We start from the raw sequence: 24,494 nt of genomic DNA on the forward strand, positions 1-24,494 counted from the left end.
CAATTAAAAGATGAAATACACAACCTACCTGAAAAAGAATTCAGAGTAATGATAGTAAAGAAGTTCCAAAATCTTGGAAACAGAATGGAGAAAATACAAGAAACATTTAATGAGGATCTAGAAGAACTAAAGAACAAACAAATAGTGATGAACAACAAAATCACTGAAATTAAAAATACTCTAGAAGGAATCAATCACAGAATAACTGAGACACAGCAACAGATAAGTGAGCTGGAATATAAAATGGTGGAAATAACTGCCAGGGAGAAGAATAAAGAAAAAAGAATGAAAAGAATTGAGGACAGTCTCAGAGACCTCGGGGACAATGTTAAACACACCAACATTCGAATTATAGGGGTCCCAGAAGAAGAAGAGAAAAAGAAAGGGTCTGAGAAAATATTTGAAGAGACTATGTTCAAAAGCTTGCCTAATACGGGAAAGGAAAGAGTCAATCAAGTCCAGGAAGTACAGAGAGTACCATACAGGATAAACCCAAAGAGAAACACGCTGAGACACATATTAATCAACCTATCAAAAATTAAATACAAAGAAAAAATATTGAAAGCAGCAAGGGAAAAGCAACAAATAACATACAAGAGAATCTCCATAAGGTTAACAACACATTTTTCAGCAGAAACTCTGCAAGCCAGAATGGAGTGGCAGAACATATTTAAAGTGATGAAAGGGAAAAACCTACAACCAAGATTACTCTACCCAGCAAGGATCTCATTCAGATTCAATGGAGAAATTAAAACCTTTACAGACAAGCAAAAGCTAACAGAATTCAACACCACCAAACCAGCTTTACAACAAATGCTAAAGGAACTTCTCTAGGCAGGAAACACAAGAGAAGGAAAAGACCTACAATAACAAACCCAAAACAATTAAGAAAATGGTAATAGGAACATACATCTCGATAATTACCTTAAATGTAAATGGATTAAATGCTCCAACCAGAAGACAAAGACTGGCTGAATGGATACAAAAACAAGACCCATACATATGCTATGTACAAGAGACCCACTTCAGACCTAGGGGCACATACAGACTGAAAGTGAGGGGAAAAAGGTATTCCACCCAAATGGAAATCAAAAGAAAGCTGGAGTAGCAAGTCTCATATTAGACAAAATAGACTTTAAAATAAAGACTATTACTAGAGACAAAGAAGGACACTACATAATGATCAAGGGATCAATCCAAGAATATATAACCACTGTAAATATTTATGCACCTGACATAGGAGCACCTCAATACATAAGGCAAATGCTAACAGCCATAAAAGGGGAAATCGACTCTAACACAATAATGGTGGTAGGGGACTTTAACACCCCACTTTCACCAATGGACAGATCATCCAAAATGAAAATAAATAAGGAAACACAGCTTTAAATGACACATTAAACAAGATGGACTGAATTGATAATTATAAGGCATTCCATCCAAAACCAACAGAATACACTTTTTTCTCAAGTGCTCATGGAACATTCTCCAGGATAGACCATATATTGAGTCACAAATCAAGCCTTGGTAAATTTAAGAATATTGAAATCATATCAACTATCTTTTTGACCACAATGCTATGAGACTAGATATCAAATACAGGAAAAAAAAAACTAAAAAATTCAAACACGTGGAGGTTAAACAATACACTACTAAATAACCAAGAGATCACTGAAGAAATCAAAGAGAAAATCAGAAAGTACCTAGAAACAAATGACCATGAAACCACAACGACTGAAAACCTATGGGATGCAGCAAAAGCAGTTCCAAGAGGGAAGTTTATAGCAAAACAATCCTACCTCAAGAAACAAGAAAAATCTCAAATAACCTAACCTTACAGTTAGTGAAAGAAGAACAAAAAAACGGAAAGCTAGCAGAAGAAAAGAAATAATAAAGATCAGATGAGAAATAAATGAAAAATAATGAAAGAAACAATAGCAAAGATCAATAAAACTAAAAGCTGGTTCTTTGAGAAGATAAACAAAACTGATAAACCATTAGCCAGACTCATCAAGAAAAAAAGGGAGAAGACTCAAATCAATAGAATTAGAAATGAGAAAGGAGAAGTAACAAGTGACACTGCAGAAATACAAAGGATCATGAGAGATTACTACAAGAAACTATGCCAATAAAATGGACAACCTGGAAGAAATGGACAAATTCTTAGAAAAGCACAATCTTATGAGACTGACCCAGGAGGAAATAGGAAATATAAAGAGACCAATCCAAGCATTGAAATTGAAACTGTGTTTAAAATCTTCCAACAAACAAAAGCCCAGGACCAGAGGGCTTCACAGGTGAATTCTATCAAACATTTAGAGAAGAGCTAACACCTATCCTTCTCAAACTCTTCCAAAATATAGCAGAGGGAGGAACACACCCAAACTCATTCTACGAGGCCACAATCACCCTGATCCCAAACCAGACAAAAATGTCACAAAAAAAGAAAACTACAGGCCAATACCTCTGATAAACATAGATGCAAAAATCCTCAAGAAAATATGAGCAAACAGAATCCAACAGCACATTAAAAGGATTATACACCATGATCAAATGGGGTTTACACCAGGAATGCAAGGGTTCTTCAATATATGCAAATCAATCAATGTGATACACCATATCAACAAACTGAAGGATAAAAATCATATAATAATCTCAATAGATTCAGAAAAGGCTTTTGACAAAATTCAACACCCATTTATGATAAAAACTCTCCAGAAAGTAGGCAAAGAGGGAATCTTCCTCAACATAAGAAAGGCCATATATGACAAATCCACAGCCAACATCGTTCTCAATGGTGAAAAACTGAAACCATTTCCTCTAAGATCAGGAACAAGAGAAGGTTGCCCACTTCCAAGTTTTGGAAGTTTCAGCCACAGCAATCAGAGAAGAAAAAGAAATAAAAGGAATCCAAGTCAGAAAAGAAGCAATAAAACTGTCAATTTGCAGATGACATGATACTATACATAGAGAATCCTAAAGATGCTACCAGAAAACTACTAGAGCTAGTCAGTGAATTTGGTAGAGTAGAAGGATACAAAATTAATGCACAGAAATCTCCTGCATTCCTATACACTAATGATGAAAAATCTGAAAGAGACATAAAGGAAACACTCCCATTTACCATTGCAACAAAAAGAATAAAATACCTAGTAATAAACCTACCTAAGGAGCCAAAAAACTGTATGCAGAAAACTATAAGACACTGATGAAAGAAATTAAAGATGATACAAACAGATGGAGAGATATACTATGTTCTTGGATTGGAAGAATCAACATTGTGAAAATGACTATACTACCCAAAGCAATCTACAGATTCAATGTGATCCCTGTCAAACTACCAATGGTATTTTTCACAGAACTAGAACAAAAAATTTCACCATTTGTATGGAAATACAAAAGACCCCGAATAGGCAAAACAATCTTGAGAAAGAAAAACGGAGCTGGAGGAATCAGGTTCCCAGACTTCAGACTATACTACAAAGCTACAGTAATCAAGACAGTATGGTACTGGCACAAAGACAGAAACACAGATCAATGGAACAGGATAGAAAGCCCAGAGATAAACCCACACACATATGGTCATCTTATCTTTGATAAAGGAGGCAAGAGTGTACAATGGAGAAAAGACAGCCTCTTCAATAAGTGGTGCTGGGAAAACTGGACAGCTACATGTAAAAGAATGAAATTAGAACACTTCCTAACACCATACACAAAAACAAACTCAAAATAGATTGAAGACCTAAATTAAGAGCAGACAGTATAAAACTCTTAGAGGAAAACATAGGCTGAACACTCTATGACATAAATCACAGCAAGATCCTTTTTTACCCACCTCCTAGAGAAATGGAAATAAGAAAAAATAAACAAATGGGACCTAATGAAACTTAAAAGCTTTTTCACAGCAAAGAAAACCATAAACAAAATGAAAAGACAACCTTCAGAATGCGAGAAAATATTTGCAAATGAATCAACCGACAAAGGATTAATCTCCAAAATATACAAGTAGCTCATGTAGCTCAACAGCAAGAAAACAAACAACCTAATCCAAAAATGGGCAGAAGACCTAAGCAGACATTTCTCCAAAGAAGATATACAGATTGCTAACAAACACATGAAAAGATGCTCAACATCACTAATTATGAGAGAAATGCAAATCAAAACTACAATGAGGTATCACCTCACACCTGTCAGAATGGCCATCATCAAAAAATCTACAAACAATAAAAGCTGGAGAGGGTGTGGAGAAAAGGGAACCCTCTTGCACTGTTGGTGGGTATGTAAATTGGTACAGCCACTATGGAGAACAGTATGGAGGTTCCTTAAAAAACTAAAAATAGAACTACCATATGACCTAGCAATCCCACTATTGGGCATATACCCTGAGAAAACCATAATTCAAAAAGAGTCATGTACCACAATATTCACTGCAGCACTATTTACAGTAGCCAGGTCATGGAAGCAATCTAAGTGTCTATCGACAGATGAATGGATAAAGAAGATGTGGCACATATATACAACGGAATATTACTCAGCCATAAAAAGAAACGAAATTGAGTTATTTGTAGTGAGGTGGATGGACCTAGAGACTGTCATACAGAGTGAAATAAGTCAGAAAGAGAAAAACAAGTACCATATGCTAACACATATATATGGAATCTATAAAAAAAACAAATGGTTCTAATGAACCTAGGGGCAAGACAGGAATAAAGACACAGACATAAAGAATGGACTTGAGGACACATGGAGGGGGAAGGGTAAGCTGGGACGAAGTAAGAGAGTTGCATTGACATATATACACTACCAAATGTAAAATAGCTAGTGGGAAGCAGCTGCATGCACAAGGAGATCAGCTCAGTGCTTTGCGACCACCTAGTGGGGTGGGAAAAGGAGGGTGGGAGGGAGACACAAGAGGGAGGAGATATGGGGATATACGTATGCATATAGGTGATTCACTTTGTTACACAGCAGAAACTAACACAACACTGTAAAGCGATTATACTCCAATAAAGATGTTAAAAAAAAGTAAAAGAAAGTAATACCCACAAAAAGCAAGGGTAAGGAAATGTGAAACATTTCATAAGTGGTAAGTGATTTAACCATATAAGTATTAGATAGAAGATATTATTTTAAAATAAATTACTAGTGAGTGGGAGGAAGGAATATTAAGCTGTTGTAACAGACAAAGGGAAGTAATAAGACAGAGACAGTTCTGTAACAAATGGGTCTCTATTGCAAGGCACAACAGTTACCCAGACATCTGGTCCTCTCATGTAATTACTCTGGCTTAAAAGACCATGGAGAATTCCTGAAAGAACAAAGCTCTGTAAATCTGAGCTTCAAAGCAGCCGACTGAGGCCAAGCTGTCATCACTACCACAGTGCCCTGCTCACAGTAGATGCTCAATGCATGTCTGCTAACTGAGTGGATAAATCAGTAAATGAGTGGATGCATTATTCTGAGCTATTTGGAAATAACTCCAATGGCTTTTTAAAAATGGAAACAGAAAAAAAAAATCCTGAAATTCATATGGTCCCACAAAAGATCCTGAATAGTCCAACAAATCTTGAGAAAAAAGAACAAAGCTGAAGGCATCATGTTTCCTGATTTCAAAATATACCACAAAGCTACAGTAATCAAAACAGTGTGGTACTGGCATAAAGACATATATATAGACCAATGGAATAGAATAGACAGGCTAGAAATAAACCCACACATATGCAGCTAACTGATCTTCCACAAGGAAGCCAAGAATATACAACGGGAAAAGGACAATCTCTTCAACAAATAGTGTGGGAAAACTGGATATTCATATGCAAAAGAATGAAAGTGGACCCTTATCCTACACCATACACAAAAAAATCAACTCTAAATGAATTAAAAACGTAAACATAAGACCTGAAACTATAAAACCCCTAGAAGAAAACATAGTGCACAAGCTACTTGACATTAGTCTTGGCAATGATTTCTTGGCTATGGCACCAAAACCACAAGCCACAAAACAAAAATAGGCATGTGGGACTACATCAAACTAAGCTTCTAAGCAGCAAAGTAAACCATCAACAAAAGCAAAACATAACTTACAGAATGGAAGACAATATTTGCAAACCCTGTATTTGATCATGGGTTAATATCTAAAATATATAAGAAACTCCTATCATTCAATAGCAAAAAATCCAATCTGATTTAAAAATGGGTAAAGGATTTAAGTAGACATTTCTCCAAAGAAGACATACAGATGGCCAACAGGTATATGAAAAGGTTCTCAACATCACTAATCATCAGGGAAATGCAAATCAAAACCACAATGAGATATCACCTCACACCTGTTAGGATGGCTGCTCTAAAAAAACAGACAAATAATAAAATAAGTGTTGGCAAGGGTGTAGAGAAATTGGAATCCTTACATATGTTGGTGGGAATGTAAAATGGTGCAGCCACTATGCAAAATAATTCCTCAGAAAATTAAAACTAGAATGATCATATCCAGCAATCCCAGTTCTGAGTATATATCCAAAGAATTGAAATCAGGGTCTCAAAGAAATATCTGCACCCCCATGTTCACTGCACCATTATTCACAATATCCAAAATATGGCAACAAGCTAAATGTTTATTGACTGATGAATAGATTAAAAAAATGTGGTATGCACATACAATGGAATATTATTCAGCCTTAAAAACGGGATGGGGGCTTCCCTGGTGGCACAGTGGTTGAGAGTCCACCTGCCAATGCAGGGGACACGGGTTCGTGCCCCGGTCTGGGAAGATCCCACATGCCGCATAGCGGCTAGGCCCATGAGCCATGGCCACTGAGCCTGCGCGTCCAGAGCCTGTGCTCCGCAACAGGAGAGGCCACAACAGTGAGAGGCCTGCATACCACAAAAAACAAAACAAAACAAAACAAAAACGGGATGAACCTGGAAGACATTATGGTAGGGGAAATAAGACAGTCACAGGACAAATACTACATGATTACACTTACATGAGATATCTAAAATAGTCAAACTCAGAAGCAGAGAGTAGAATGGTGAGTTACCAGGGACTGCAGGGAGGGAGAAATGGGAGTTGTGTTCAATGGGTATAGTTTCAGTTATGCAAAATGAGTAAGTTCTAGAGAGCTGCTGTACAATATAGTGCCTACAGTTAATACTATACTGTGCACTTAAAAATTTGTTAAGAAGGTAGATCTCAAGTTAAATGTTCTTACCCCAATTAAAAAAAAAAAAGGAATAGGAAGCATGAAGAATCTGGATCCTCAGTTAGGAAGTCAACTAAGAGATATTCTACTTTAAGCTAAAATATTAACAGTTGTCATTTCCAGTGGCAGTACTTCCATTTGATACAATTTCCTTTTGCAGAATTCTATTTCCTAATTTTGCTTTGATGATAACATATGACTTCAACAGATTTATTTTGTCTTCCCCCCAAATAAATAAGTAGAAAAGAAACCACTGGTCTACTAATGTTTTAATAAACATTATTTTTAATTTTTAAAGTGACACCAATTTGTTGTAAAAATTCAACACTACTCAATGAAAACCACTGTTCCTTTAGTGAGCCTTCAATACGTTTTCTACATATTTAACAATTTAAACTTTTGGGTTGGCCAAAAAGTTTGCTCAGGTTTTTTCCTTAAGATGTTACAGAAAAACCCAAACGAACTTTGTTGGCCAACACTATATATACATATATATATATAATTTATATATACCCATAGCTGACAAAAATTGGATACCACTGTGTAACCTGTTTAAAAACATTTTTACCTAAACTTAAAAAAAAATTGCTCCAAGAACCTTTCCTTGTCTTTTTTAACCCATATAAAGCTTTAAGCAAAGGATTTTTTAAAGTTCCTTTAGATACATACTATTTTTTAATTGTTATTTTGTGTATTTTTAAAAATACATCCTTATTGAAAATATTCAAATGATTCTGTAGTATATAGAATTGAAAATTAAAGTCCCCACCTGACTACTCCATAACCCTACATTCCTCCCTTCCAAGGTAACCACAGTCTAGAGTTAGATCTACATCCTGCTGGATTTCTTTAGAGCACACACACATATATGTATACACACATACATATTTCAAAAGTATCTTGTTCAGAATATTAGAGCTTATTTTCATTTTATATTTATAGTACCATTTCAAAATTTCTTCATATGTAGTGATTCACTCAGTAGCTAATTACAGCATAGTGTCTAAAACATGGATTTGGAGCCAGACTTGCTATGGATCAAATCCCAGCTCTGCTATGAGGGCTTGGCCCAGTTTCTGATCTTCCTGTCCCTCAGTTCCACACCCTCCTACTCCTGTAATATGGGGGTTATATTAGGTTGAACCACATGGAAGGCATATGATTCACACAGTTCAATCTAATAATGGTACCTATCTTACAGTACTAAGTAACACAGCTCAACTTCCAGCTGGGTCTCCTGACCCCTAAGGCCTATAAGTTCTTTCATTCCAGCCCAGGGCCTCACTGTACAAAAGCAGAGATGTCACCACACCAACACCTGAGTGTACACTGTTAATATCTGCCATGGCCCAAACTTAACCCAAGCGATATGGAAAGGAACACTGGGATTCTGGGCCATTGGCAATTTCTGTCTCAAAACATCCTGGTGATTTAAGTGAGACCTTTTGAATGTTGGTGATGGTTAATTTTATGTGTCAACTTGGCTAGACCATGGTACCCAGTTGTTTGGTCAAATATCAGTCTAGATGTTGCTGTGAAGCTATTTTTTAGATGTGACTGACATTTAAATCAGTAGACTTTGGGTAAAGCAGATTACGTTGCATAAGGTGGGCCTCACCCAATCAGTTGGAGGCCTTTAGAGCAAAGAAGTAGAAGGACTTTTCCTTAAGACAGCAACTTAAAAACCCTGAGTTTCTAGCCTGTTGCCCTGTGAAATTCAGACTCAAGACTGCAATATCAACTCTTTTCTGAATTTCCAGCCTGTCAGCCTGTCCTGTGGTTTTGGACTTGCCAGCTCCCCAGTCATGTGAGCCAATTCCTTAAAATCAATCTCTGTCTATATTTATTATTTACAAATACAGATATAGATATATGTTTTGTTTCTCTGCAGACTGCTAACTAATACAAATTCAGCTACTGGTAAGAGATGCTGCTGTAACAAATATTTAAAAATCTAGATGTGGCTTTGAAATTAAGTAGCAGAGGCTAGAAGAGTTCTGCCTTGAGACTACTGGTAGAAATATAGATGTTAAAGGATAGCTGGTGAGGGCTTACAAAGGAAAGAGGAAAGCTATAGAAAAAGCTTCTATTGTCTTAGAGAACACACATATTGTCATGAACAGAATGTTGCTGGAAATACGAGTGTTAAAGGTGTTTCTGGTGAGGTCTCAGACAAAAATGAGCAATGTGTTATTGGAAAATGAGAGAAAGATGATCTTTGTTATAAAGCACAGAGGACTTGACTGAATTGTGTTCTGTTGGATGGAAAATAGAACTTCTAAGTGATGAACTTGGATACAGGCAGACCTCAGAGATATTGCAGGCTCAATTCCAAACTGCCGCAATAAAGCAAATACAGCAATAAAGCAAGTCACACAAATTTTTTGGTTTCCCAGTACATATAAAAGTTATCCTTACACTATATTGTAGTCTATTAAGTATGTAATAGCATGTCTAAAAAAATGTATATACCTTAATTTAAAAATAATTTATTGCTAAACATGCTAACCATCATCTGAGCCTTCAGTGAACTGTAGTAGTACATCAAAGATTACTGATCACAGATCCCCATAACAAGTATAATAATAATGAAAAGTTTGAAGTACTGTGAGAATTACCAAAAGGTGACACAGAGACAGGAAGTGAGCAAATGCTGTTGGAGAAATGGTACCAATAGATTTTCTTGACACAGGGTTACCACAAACCTTCAATTTGTAAAAAGTGCAATATCTGTGAAGTGAAAAAAAATGAAGCACAAAAAGATGGGTATGCCTATATTTAGCTGAGGAGGTTTCTAAGCAAAGCATTGAAGGCATGGCCTGGTTTCTCTTTGCTGCTTACGGTAAAATGTGAGAGGAGGAAGATAAATTGAGGGAATTGTTCAGCAAAAAGGAACCAGAACTTGAGGATATGGAAAATTCTCAGGCTATCTACATTGTAAAAAATGAGAAAGCACGTTCTGGAGAGAACACCAAGGATGTGGCTGGACAACATTTTCTAAAGAGATAGGCATGTGACTTGTGGATCCAGTCAACCATTTCAGCAGAAAGGCTGATAGCTTGGATCAAAGAGGACAGAGATGGGACAGGGTGAAGACATGCTGCCAGCCTTCTGGGATTCTACAGGCAGGAAACAAGCTATCAAGTAAAGGGAAGAAAAACCCTGGGGATGGGGCCACCTCCTCATTTCCAGAGGATGGGGCAACTTCCTTGGTTTTAGACAGCAGGGCCCCACTTAGGGCTGAGGAGGTGGGGCCACCACCCCAGTGGGCCTAAAGGACAGAGCATCTAGCCAGAGGATTATTCTCAAGCATTAAAATCTAATGGAATTTGCCCTTTTAAGTTTTGGAACCTCTTGTTCTCCTTTCTGTAAAGGGAATGTCCATCTTATGCCTGTCCCACCATTATATATTGAAAGCAGACAACCAGTCTGGTTTTACAGGTTTACAGATGGAGAGGAGTTTTGTCCCAAGGCGAGTTATACCTGAGTTTTATCCATACCTGATTTAGATATTTAAGATGAGATTTTGAACTTAAGAGTTGATGCTGGAATGGGTTAGGATTTGGGGGGTGTTAGGATGGAGTGAATTTATTTTGCATATGAGAAGGACATGGATTTTTGGAGGACAGACGTGTTATGGGTTGAACTGTATCCCCCCCCCAAATTCATGTTATAGTCATAATCCCCAGAACCCCAGAATGTGACTGCTATGGACTGAATTGTGTCCCCCCCATCCTGCCACCAATTCATATTTTAAGTCCTAATCTCCAATGTAATGGTATTTGGAGATGGGGCCTTTTGGAGATATTAGGTTTAGATGAGTTCATGAGGGTGGGGCCCTCATGATAGGATTAGTGCCCTTATAAGAAGAGACACTGGAGAGCTTGTGCACATGTGTTCTCGTGTTCTCTGCCACTCGAAGCAGCAAGAAAGCAGCTATCTTCAAATCAGGAAGACAGCCCTCAGTACAACCTAACCACATGCACCCTGATTTCAGACTTCCAGCTTCCAGAACTGTGAGAAATTAAATTTCTGTTGTTTAAGTCACCCAGCCTATGGTATTTTGCTATGGTGGCCCTAGCAGAGTAATACAGTAACCTTATTTGGAAACAGGGTCATTGCCAGTGTAATTAGTTAGATGAGGTCATTAGGGAGGGCCCTAGTGAAATGTCACTGATGTTCTTATAAACAAGGGAAATTTGGACACTGAGACAGACACACATAGAGGTAAGATGATGTGAAGAGAAGAAGGGAGACGATGGCCATCTGCAAAGATTAGATCCTTCCATCACAGCCCTCAGAAGGAACCAATCGTGCCACATCTTGATTTCAGACTTCTAGCCTTCAGAGCTCTGAGACAATATCTATAGAAGCTCTGTAAGTCACCCAGTTTTGTGGTATTTTGTTGAGGTATCCCTAGGAAACTCATAAAATACCCTTGAAAAACCTTGGGAAATACAAAACTTATGAGATGCATACATGTGTGGGAAAAGCCAGACACGTGTTATACTAATAAATAATCCTATGAGTTGACATTCTCCATTTTAATAAATGAACAGTAATTTGGGAGAATGAAAATATGCTATGCCTGTCATGATCAAAAGTTATGAACATACTAGCCATTATTCTCTTCTATAAATATTTGAAGATTTGGGTATTTACTATTTATGCAAAATACTGTAATTTCTTTTTAATTAATCCTGTATTAAATTTAAGTTGGAACTAACACTCGTATGGGACTTGGTATTTTAGAAGAATATTCAGTATGTTCTTTTAAAATAATGCCAGATGTCCACATTAATTTAGATATTGGCTGATACAACGTATTACTTTATAAGAAGCAATGAACACTGAACAGAATATATTAGAAAACTTAAAAATAATATTATCAAGACCTTTTAGAGTTTATGATACTAAAAATATTGATTTTATTTTCAGCAATATGCTATTGAGATTCAAGTATTTGGTTTTCAATTACAAAAGAAAGTACTTTAAAAACTATGGCAGAAACTGAAGTCAAAACTTTTAACACAATCTCCATAGCAACGTGGGAAGGAGCAAAGTCCGGTGGACCAAATGAAAGACACAAATTCTCAGTTTCAGATCTTAGCATTAACTCACCACAGAAAGCCATGTTTATATCTTGGTATTTCATTTTTTGCTATTAACATGGGCACTTCTGGCTTTTCTTAACAAAAGGGCATTGCCTAAGTCCTATGTATTTGATACACTCATTTTATTAAACTAACACTATTATATTTTATGTTCTAAAGCAATATAAGATATTCACACTGAATTTCTAGGTTTAAGCAGAGAAATAAGTAGCAGTAAATATGCAAATACTTATTGAACAAGTTTCCCAAATTTCATATAAAGATAACACAAAAATGACTTCATTTAAGGGATCTACTTTATTTGCACAAATTAATTACCATGATAGAAAGAAAGTTTATCTTTTCAAACAGGTATTTAGAATTTTATCAGCTACTAACAGAGCATCCTTACCATACTGAATTGTTTTCATTTTCATATTTTTAGTAAGAAAATATCTTCTATAGGAAATTGTGCAACAACAATGCAGGAGGATTTTACTGTAGTTTAATGGAAGATTTTCCTATGATGATATCTTACTAATATGAAGATCATTTGCTAAAGACACATACATAAAATAAATTTTTAAAAGTCTCTGAGCTACAAAAAGAGATCATAGTTAAGTCACTTAATATTTATTACATACCAGACACCATCCTGGGCTCTTTACATAAATGATCTCATTTAATCCTCACAATGACCTTATTAAATAGATATTATTACTATGTTCATTTTATTGATGAAAAGATGAAGCTCAGAGATGTTAAGTAATTTGCCCAGGGTCTCCCAGGGGAAAGTCAGAATCAAGGCCTGTGCACTTGACCGATATTCCCTACTGCTCCTCATAGATGTGCCTATTTCATTAGTTAATTTTATTCATGTAGTAACATACTCAAATCCTGACTCAGTCCTTTCAACTCTAATTTAAAATGGAATTTTACTAAATTTGGTGATCTGATCACCTCTGATCAGAAGTAGCAGATTAGCAAGGTTTGGAGGAGGGCTTCTGTAGGCAGGCACAGTAAAGCAGGAAACATTAAAAATACAGAAAGTTGAAACAGGAATTGAAAGTATAGCAAAATAGGATTATTCAGGGTAAGAAAAAGACAAATGCAGTTTTGGGAAGGAGTGGGTAGAGAGATGGAAAAGGTAACTACCATTTGCCGAGCACCCATTATATGCCAAGTGTTTGCCTTCATCATCTGCTAATCCTTAGATGGCCCTGCCCAGCAGGCTGTTCTTTCCCCATTTTGAGGCTCTGAGAGGTTCAGCACCCTGCCCACGCTTGCTCTCATTCTACAAAAATGATTATAAAGGAAACGCTTCTAGGACTGAATAGGGGTAACAAGTTATCCTGAAAAATGTACTAACCCAAAATACCACATTTGATGGATAAGTGAGGCATTATAGTATTTTTTTTCATCTTTGAAAAATGTGAACTTAGAAGATCCTAAATTTAGAAAATCTATAAGCTGAGACTGTGCTAATGGGGGATTTTTTCATTTCATGTCCTATTTTTAATTGTCTGATATTCTTTTTATAAACTACCAGAATGGGGGTTTTTACTTAGTTAACATTCTTAGCAAATTCAAGGCACTGTGCCAAGAAATAGACAGTGGTAAGAGAATGCTATTTGGAAGGGTTAGAAATTCAAAACAGAAACACACACACACACACACAATGCTCAGCCACACACTTTCAGTTAGCAATGCGAATTAAATAGAAGAGCTGAGCGGGACCCATTATATAACAAATATTTTGTTCTTACATTCCTTATTGCCTAGACTATTGTGAATAGGGAAACAGCAGGAAAACACTCCTACAAAGAATGAGCTACTCTAAATAACATATACAATAAAACCGTTCTGTATAAGACCAAAAATGTAATAAAGAGAAATCCAGTTTTCTTGTGATACTGAAAATGTGCATTTGTTTCATTTAGCTGTATGGCAGGAAGCATTCTATGCCCCTTTAAAGCTGCTGACTTACCAACACTTTTATGTGTGTCCTTCACCCTTCCCCACGTTCCCACCCCTCGCCCAGGTGTAAGCCCTGGTGTCCACTTAGGAATGATTACCCCTGGTGCAGCCCTGCCATTGGCGTCTCTCTCAAGGGAAATAGCTTGGGGTAAACAATCGTAAACATGGGCTCACTACACCGGTGACAGTGCCCCAAAGGGCAGTGCAGCAGCTCCAGGAGACTTCTGGGTAACGAGACTGGAGACAGAAAGTCCAGATCTGGAACACAAGAGAAAATCATGCACAAATAAAAAATGATATTTCCTTAAACTTGGCTTCTTAAAATATTTCTTATTGTTAGCAAATAAATTCAGTTAGTGAAAAGTACTGCATGTTGAAAATTCTGTTATCTGATAGGCATTGAATAAAAATGTAACATTATTTGGAAATGAAAGATGCTTTTTTACATTTTTGATACTAAGAGAAAACCTTAATCTACTCTTTTAAGAGCAACCTGAGCTGTCCTGAGATAGAGGCCAGGAAAGAATAAGACCAAATATTCTTTAAGAACAAAGACTGAAAAGGCATTACGTTTACCGAGGGAGGGTCTGTAAACTTCTATAAGAGACAGAGAATTAAAAAAAGACTGGGACTGAAGACTAAAACAGACTTTCATTAAATTCTTCCTAAATCTATTGGGCATTTAGAATCTTTCAAACTAAATTATATTTACTGAAAAGAATGAAAAGGGGAAACAAAGAAATCAAAGAAAATGAAAAATAATGAAACCAAGCTTTTCCTTGTCTCACTCCCATGAGCTGTCACTAATAAAAATAGGGTGTTTCCTCCTCAGTTTAGTCTGAGCTACACAAAAGAAACGTTTAAAGCAAAACATCCCAGTGGCCCAGGCAATCCTGAGCACAAATGTACACTGGGTTGCTATTGAGAGTAAAACATCTAGAGAGAGAAACGGTCATGATGAGGTGACACCTAAAAATCACTGAATCATGTTGAGGAAGGAAATACAAATTATCTTATCATCTTTTATATCTGTCCAGACTTATCAATAACCATTTTGAAAAATGTAATTTGCTCATAGGTGAATAATTTCAGTTTTCTGTTTAGTTTTTAAAAACAACTTAATTTGTATTAGACATTCCTGGAAGTTTAATGTTAGATGTTTCTGTATGTACCTTTTTTTTTTTTTTTTAAAGCAAAGACAAAACATTTAGTAGTTTTAAAAGCACTTGAAATGTATTTTCTTATTAATGTTGCCTAGTGCTTTCTTAAAGCATCACAGGTCCACTCCATGTCACCTATGACATCTACACACCGCCAAATCCTGTGGTAATACTGCTAAATGCTCCTGAAATTAATTTCCCTTTAGGTATATATATTTCTCAGGTGTAAGGAGGTTACAAGGCAAAAACTTGCTCTGTTGGAAGAAGTACCCAACTTTGCTTTAAGGATAAGATCTTTGCACATTTTTCAATACGGAAGAAAGTACCTCTGCCAGCCTTCTCACTTCCACCAAATATGTGCTCCCAAACACCAATTTCTCTCATTTAAACTGCATAGTTTAACTTTTAACCTCTGTTCTTTGTGACTGAAGACCATATTTAGTGAATGCTTCTCTGTGTCTATAGGGGGTGCTGAAGGGCTCAGTGTTGATAAAATATTTTAATATTAAAATATAAAATATTAATATTAAAATAAAATATTAAAACTTTTCTCTTATAAAAAGTGTTCCATTACACAACTACACAAATGTACTTAATGCCACTGAACTGAACACTTAGAGATGGTTAAAACGGTAAATTTTATGTTATGTACATTTTACCACAATTTTGAAAAATGAACACTAAAACAGCATAAAACACAATTCCTAAGCTCACTGAATAAGAGGCAGGAAAAGAAAAGAAAAAAGAAAAGAAAAGAAAGAAAAGAAAAGAGGAAAGGAAAGGAAAAGAAAAGGAAAGAAAAGGAAAGAAAAGAAAAGAAAAAAGTCCCGGGTACCTTTTAGAAAACTGTGGTAGGTGTGATGCAGACTCCTCATGGCCAGCTCTTGCAGAGGCAGGACGTGATCCTTCTCTGTCCCTATGGCCTTCACCTCAGCAGGGAGGAAAACTGTTAGTTGCCCTGATGAAAAGGAAAGCAGCTTCACCTCAGAAACTTGAATGGGAGCACCACAGCTACAGAAAGACACACATTCACAGTAGTATTAGCCAAAAGGAAATGACTATATGTGCCAATAAAAATATGTTAATCAAAATATACATTTAAAAATTTAAGACACTGATGAATTAGCAGAATTCTTTTCAAAGTGAACAGGTGCTATTCTGGGTTCCTTAATAAAACCTGGCATAGAAATTTAGATGCATAATTTGGAACTCAGCTAAATCTTCACTGAGGTCCAGGCACTTCCAGTAAGGACAAACTTAGAAGAAATTTCCTTCATAGGGTCTATACAATTTGCTTTGTAAGCCCTATTAATCCTCATTTTCTTACCCTTTCCAAGTTTATGTTTATTGAAATTTTCAAAATTAAAAGGAACAAAGAGTACTCTGTTTAGTTATAGTACCATGGTTTAACAAAATTTTTGTGTTGGGGGAACAAAACCCTACAAAGCAAACAGATCTGTAATGATAGCAGATAACTTTATTGGGTCCTTCCATAAACCTGTGAAGAAAATATTCTTGGAAAAGCCTATTGAATAAGCCAAGTCACATCCTATTCCCTACAGACACTCATAACCAGAAGGCAGAGGCATCCTTGTTTCTTTAGCTACAGGGTTACCGAAGCTCAGGAGTCCAATCTCATTCTACCTCCTGTCTGAGACCACCAGCTTACCTAAGTCTCAACACTTTTCTTCTCTAACGACAAATAGGGGCCAACAAACCTTGGCTCTCCAGATACAACGTGAGATAATCTCCCTACCCTCAACTAGAAACAGGCAATGAAGAAGGCACAGGACTGGAAGGCAGAAGCCCTCAGCTTATTTGTTCATTACAAGTTCCTGCATTTGCTCATTCCTTTCATCAGAAAATGTTTCCAGAGCACCTACTATATACCAGTCAAAATACTTAAATTAAAAAAAAAAAAGATGACCCCCTTCCCTTGAAAAATGTAATAATTACAATATAATTATTCTAATATTGGGTCAGAGAAGGTGGAGGAACTGACTTTTTCTAAGGAATTAGGGAAGGGTCTACAGAGAAGACAGTATCTGACCTAGAGCTCAATTAATTTTACTCAATTTCTCCACTCAGCTCAAGAAAAAAGAACCTCAGAAGGCCACGCTGGCCCTCCTACTAAGCAAAACCTCTATCCCAAAAGGAACCATTTTTCCAAATTCTAACATTATAGTTTGGTTTTGCCTTCTTCAATAGCATGAAGAATCCTGTGTCTGGCTCCTTTTGTCAACATTATCTTTCTGGGATGCATCCACGCTACAGCACGTACTATAGCTTATTCATTTTCATTGCTGTGTAGTACTGGTAAACATATGGGCTGTTTCCAGTTTGGGGCTATTATGAACTTTGTTGTATATATTATTTAATATATATGAGCATAAAATTCTGTTAGGGACATACTTAAGATCAGAATGAAGCTTATTATAGTGAGGAGAGATGGACAATTAAAAGATAAACACATGCTAAAATAGAGAGAAGAGGGGAGTGAGAGCTGTACTACTTTAGATAATATAATCAAAGAAAATCTTTCTGAGGAGGTGACATTTCAGCAGAGACTTGATTGAAGAGAAGAGTTAACTCAGGGAAGGGGAACTCAGTCACAGCCTGGTAGGTACCTTAAACTGAGGACAAGGAACTAAGAGTTCAGGGGTCCAAAGCAGCAAGAGTTCACAGGACAGAGAACCTTAGGGGAGAGAGATGTACAGAGAGAGAACTCTGGAGATTTGCAAAGGTTCCACTTGAGTATTCAGATGAGTACAGATCAGCACATATGAGGAAACTACCTGAGGCTGGAAAAAGGACGAGCTGAAAAGATTAAAGGTAACAGTGCCCAGCAGTCACAGAGGGTTGGAAATAGTGTCTGCTCTTATCAGTCAGACTTGAACCTCATAATTCAAGGGGCATTGTGTGGAGTACACAAAAAGGTCTTATCTCAGTAGTGGTGAATAGTCAGTGCTAGACTGAACACCATTCCATTCCCACCTAACAAATCCTTAAGAGCCATATCTGAAAATATTAAACTGTTTCCAGTTAAATGTATCCCAGAACATATATCAAGAATAGTTACATGAATACAAAAATATCCAGCACTCAGCATCATAAAATTCATACTGTCTGGCATCCAACCAAAAATTACCAGGCTTTTCAATATATGACCTATGATGAGGAAAAAAAAATGCAACTGAAAACAACCAAGACAGATGTTAAAACTGGCAGAAAAGGTCATTATAACAATAATTATAATTACTGCATAGAAAGACATGTTGCATACATAGCTCTCACCTAAAGAAACCAGAAATAAGTGAGCAAATTAAGCCCTAAGTAAATAAAAGAAATAATAAAGAGCATAAAGAAAATCAGTGACATAGAAGAAAGGAATAGAGAGAAATCAGTGAAAACAAAAGCTGGAACTTTGAGAAGATCAATAAAAACGATAAACCTCTAACTAGTCTAATCAGAGAGAAGACACAAATTACCAATATCAGAAATGAGAAAGGAGGTATTGTCCGATTTCTACAGATAATAAAAATATAAGAAGCAACTTTATGCTAATAAAAAGTCCTTGAAGGACAAAAATTAGCAAAGCTCACTCAAGATACAGAGAAGTTGAACAACCCAACATTTATTAATGAAGTTGAATTTGTAGTTAAAAGGTTGGAATACTTCCCAACTCATTCTATGAAGCCAGCATTGTCCTGATACCAAAACCAGATGAACACACAAGAAAAGAGAAAGAACCAGTATCATTCATGAACATAGGTGGAAAAAGTCTAAACAAAATTTTAGCATACTGAATTTAACAATGTATAAAGTCATATGACCAAATGAAGTTTATCTTATTAATCAAGATTATATTAACCTTAAAAAAATCAATGCAATTCACTATGTTAAAACCTAAAAAAGAAAAACCATATAATCATTTCAATAGATGCGGAAAAAGGGTCTAACAAAATTCGACACATGTCCGTAATTTAAAAAACTCTCAACAAACTAGGAATAGAAGGGAATTTACTAATCTGATAAAGCGTATGTATGAAAAAACAACAGTCAATATATACTTAATGTTGAAAGACTGTTTCCCCCATAAGTTCAGCAAGACAAACATGTCTGCTCTCACTGCTTCTATTTAACATTGTACTGGAGCTTCTAACCAGTACAGTCATGAAAGAAAAAGAAATAAAACATGACCATATTTGAAAGGAAGAAGTAAAACTGTCTTCCCAGAAGACATGAGTGTATGTAGAAAGTCCATGATAATCTAAAAAAAACCCTACTGGAACTAGTAAGTGAGATTGGCAAGTTTGGAGGATACAGGATCAGTTATACAAATATTTACAAATATTTCTATATGGTTGCAATGATCAATTGGAAATTTAAAAAACTTTAAATACCATATACGATACTATGAAAAATATGAAATACTTAGAGATAAATCAGACAAAAGATGTCTAAGACAAGGAATTAGACATTTATTGTGATCATGGGCTGGGAGACTTAATATTGTTAAGATGTTAATTCTCCTCCAATTGACCTAAAGACTCAATGCAATTAAAATCACAGGCTTTTAAAAATATATATAAATTGAAATTTTGATTCTAAAATTTATATAGAAATGCAAAGCAGCTAGAATAGTAAAAAAATTTTTTTTTAATTTTAAGACACTGTAAACCTATGGTAATCAAGACAGTGTGGTATTTGTGTCAAAACAGACAGATAAATGGAGAAGACAGAGTATCTAGAAATAGACCCACACATATATGGACAACTAATTTTCAACTAACATACAAAGGAAATACAGTAGAGAAAGGATAGTATTTTAAACAAATGGTGCTTGAACAACTGGTATATCCATATGTAAAAAAAGGAACTTCAACCATACCTTGTACCATACACAAAAATTAACTCAAAATGAATCACAGACCTAAATGTAAACAATTCCTTAAAAATTCTAGAAGACAGGGCTTCCCAGGTGGCGCAGTGGTTGAGAGTCCGCCTGCCGATGCAGGGGACACGGGATCGTGCCCTGGTCTGGGAAGATCCCACATGCCGCGGAGCAGCTGGGCCCGTGAGCCATGGCTGCTGAGCCTCTGCGTCTGGAGCCTGTGCTCCGCAACGGGAGAGGCCACAACAGTGAGAGGCTGGCATACTGCAAAAAAAAAAAAAAAAAAAAATTCTAGAAGACAGCAGAGGAGAAAAATCTTTGTGATTTGGGTTACACTAAAAGCAAGATCGATAAAGGAACAAATTGATAAATTGGACTTTATCAAAATAAAAAATGTCTGCTCTCCAAAAGGCCCTGTGAAAAAATGAAAAGGTAAGCCATGGATTGGGAGGAGATACTTCCAAACCATATATGATAAAAGACTTTTATCCAGAATCTATAGAGAATTTTCAGAACTCAATAATAAGAACACAAATACCCAAGGAAAAAATGGGAGAAAGACTTAGACACTATATCAAAGCAGATATATGGATGGCAAATAAAACATAAAAAGATGCACACCCTTATTTACTAGGGAAAATGAAATTTAACAACGTAATGGAAAAATCACTACACACCTAGAATAAAATTTAAAATATGTAAGAACTGATAATCTCTTATATTACAGGTGGGAATGTAGAATGTTACAGTTATTTTTGTAAAGTCTGGAAGTTCTTCCAAAAATTAAATATACATGTACTGTGTGATCCAGACACTCCATTCCTAGGTATTTATCCAAGGAAATTTAAGTCTAGGACCTTTAAAAGACAGTCTACATTTGTTCACATCAGTTTTATCTGAATAAAGCCAAAAACTAGAAACAACACAAATGACCATGAACAAGTGAATGGAAACAACCTGCGGTATATCCATACAATGGAACTCTACATAGCAATAAAAAAACGAACTGTTGACCCACACTATATCATGTATAAATCTCCAAATCCCTATGCTGAGTGAAAGAAGACAGAGAAAAAGAGAGTATATACTGTTTGATTCTATTCATATAAAACTCAAGAACATACAAATTTATTGACAGTTAACAGAACACAGATCAGGGTTGCCTGGAGATAGGATGAAGACAAGGAAGGAAGGATTACCAAGGGGCATGAGGAAACTTTGGGTGGTGGTGGATATGTTTATTATCTTAATTGCAGTGATAGATTCAGAGGTATGTATGTATGTGTGTGTATACATATATACATCAAAACTTTTCAAATTATATATATACTTTATAAGGTGCAATGGGGATAAAAGCCTAACTGGTGTGAGAGAATATAAAGAAGTGGAGAAAGTGAGTATAGACAACTCTTTCAAAGAGTTTTTCTCTAAAGGGAAGCAGAAAAATAGTGGAGAAGTTGGAGAATAAAAACAAAAGGTTGGGCCTCCCTGGTGGCGCAGTGGTTGAGAGTCCGCCTGCCGATGCAGGGGATACGGGTTCGTGCCCCGGTCTGGGAGGATCCCACATGCCGCGTAGCGGCTGGGCCTGTGAGCCGTGGCCGCTGAGCTTGCGCGTCCGGCAACGGGAAAGGCCACGACAGTGAGAGGCCCAAAAAAAAAAAAAACAAACAAACAAAAGGTTATGTGAAAGAAGTACACCATAGAGGAATACATACATCATTCAATTTACACAAAGTTAAAGAAAAGATATAAAACTTGACAATACACTATATGGGGATGTATTTACATATATTAAAATCATAACTCAGTGAAAATGAATGATAAATACAAAATTCAGAGTAATGGCTAACCTTGAAGAAGGAGGAGGAGCATACATGGGAGAGAACCATACAGGGGCTTCAAAATTGTTAGTAATGTTATTTTTGTAAGTTAATGATATTTACACTGATGTGCAGGGTCAAAATATGGAAGCTTTCTAGTCAAATTTTAAGAAATGACCCTATTACCTTAGTTGATGCAAAAGGGAGAGAACTTAAGCAGAAAGGTATCCCATGGATGCTGGTGGCCTTACCATTTCCTTGTGGATTCTGAATCATACCCCTTAACACAAGCAACACTGTATTCAATGAGCCATGGCTATTCTTGCCTACAGGCCAAATTGGGCCTGGAATTTTCTATATCCTGTCATTCCAGATACAAATTTAACTCTTCCCCAAATCTAATTCCTTTATAAAGTCTGTCCTGACATCATCTTTTACAAATGATATATCACAACGTTTGATGTTTCTAAATCACACATTATCTAACTGTATTATGGAAGTTCTGTTGTTAACTCATCGAATGTGATCAGTTTTCTCTTCTCTCTCGCAGTTCTATATTGCAGTTCCAAACACAGATTGGTTGTTTTGAGTCTTCACACACAGGGAAAGAAATTTGAAAGAGAAAAGATAAAAAGGAAATGGTGAAAAGAATACTGAGTCATCCACATGGTGCCAAAAAGGAAATAATTTTGGGGTAGTTCGTGGGGGTCCAGTCTGTCTCAGGAGCAGATGTGCCAAAAAGATATGAGCATCACATTATCTGTATTTGGTTACCCACCAGGATGGCAACATTTAAGGAAATGGTTATTTAGGAAAATATAGTAATCTGTCAAATGGAAAATGTCTCATTTATGGATTAAATTAAATATATCTTGAGTTGTGTGTTTATCAGTGGTGAACTATGAAGAACCACAATATAGCCTAATTAAATCTGTTAAGAGAATAACAGACAAGCCACAGACTGGAAGAAAATATTTGCAAATCACGTATTTGATGAGAAACATGCATTCAGAATATATAAAGAACTCTCAAAACTCAGTAAGAAAAGGCCCAAACAATCCAGCTTTTTAAAAAAGGGCAAAAGACTGGAATACGCTTCACCCAAGATACAGCTGACCCTTGAACAACATGGGTTTGAACTGCGTGGTTCCACTTAAACATGGATTTTTTCAATCATAAGTACTACAATACTACACGATCCAGCATTGGTTGAATCCACAAATGTGGAATCGCAGATGCAGAGGAACCCCAGATATAGAGGACTGACTATAAGCTATATGTGGTTTTTGGACTGTGCCGAGAGTCCGCCCCAACCCGTGCATTGTTCAAGGGTCAACTGTACATGGAGGGTAAATACGCATATGAAAACGTGTTCAACATCAACAGTCATTATAGAAATGCAAATTAAAACCATAAGATAGTACCCACTTATTAGAATGTCTGAAAGAAGGAAAAACTGACAAGAACTCTCATGAAATACAAAACAGCACAGCCATGTTGGAAAACATTTTGGCAGTTTTTAATAAAGTTAAACGTATCCTTACCACATAGCCCAGCAAATGCATTCTTAGATATTACCCAAGTGGAATGAAATTATGTTCACACAAAGCCCCAGACATGAATGTTTGCAGTAGCCTGTGTCATTTCATTTATATGACATTCTGGAAAAGGTAAAACATAGGGACACAAAACATAACCGTTTCCAGAGGCTGAGGTGTCTCCCGAAGAAAAAACGTTCATTTTAAAGGGACATGGGGGACATTTTGGGGGTGAATGAACTCTTCTAAACCTTGATCATAGTGGTGGCTATACAACTGTATGCATTTGTCAAAATTCACAGTACTATACCCTAAAAAGGGTGAACTTTGCTGTATGTAAATTATAGTTTAATAAAACAAGCAAAAAACAAACAAACAGTAACACTGTGCTAAAACACAGTCCTAGAGCCCTCTGTTCTGCTCGTCATTAGCCTTTTAGTTGCTGGATTATGGGGCGATCTTAGGGGAAAGGCAGACACAGCAGTGGGGAACCTCAGGGGCTTTTAGTTCAATAGCTATTCATTAACTTGCGTAGAAATACTTCAATACTGTCAATAATTTAACAGCTTAGTATGGGTACACTAGTGCAAAGCAGCTGCACAGTGGCCTGCCAAAATTTCTATGATATTTTTCTTTGATTTGCTACTTTGCCTTTACCGCTCTTACTTTCAAAACCTCAGCTGACCCTATGTGATCACATAAACATGAAGAGTCTGTAGCAGCACAATTGTGACTTTGCATGAGTATTTCTGTGGGTTAGAAAGGTATTACCCTTATGAAGCATTTGGTGAAGATGAGGAAATAAATTTAAAT

At 36.4% G+C, this 24,494-nt stretch overlaps 1 protein-coding gene across 1 annotated transcript in view; it reads right to left on the reverse strand.

Moving 5' to 3' along the window:
- LOC103084427 (leucine-rich repeat-containing protein 28-like) overlaps positions 1 to 24,494 on the reverse strand; it is a 61,345-nt gene that overhangs the window by 16,760 nt on the left and 20,091 nt on the right. The window contains 2 exon segments of the mRNA XM_082931122.1: positions 14,368 to 14,527; positions 16,265 to 16,440. Coding sequence (XP_082787248.1) covers positions 14,368 to 14,527; positions 16,265 to 16,440 — 336 coding nt within the window.

This window comes from Lipotes vexillifer, unplaced genomic scaffold (assembly GCF_000442215.2).
Source record: "Lipotes vexillifer unplaced genomic scaffold, Lipotes_vexillifer_v1.1 scaffold626, whole genome shotgun sequence".
NCBI lineage: Eukaryota > Metazoa > Chordata > Mammalia > Artiodactyla > Lipotidae > Lipotes > Lipotes vexillifer.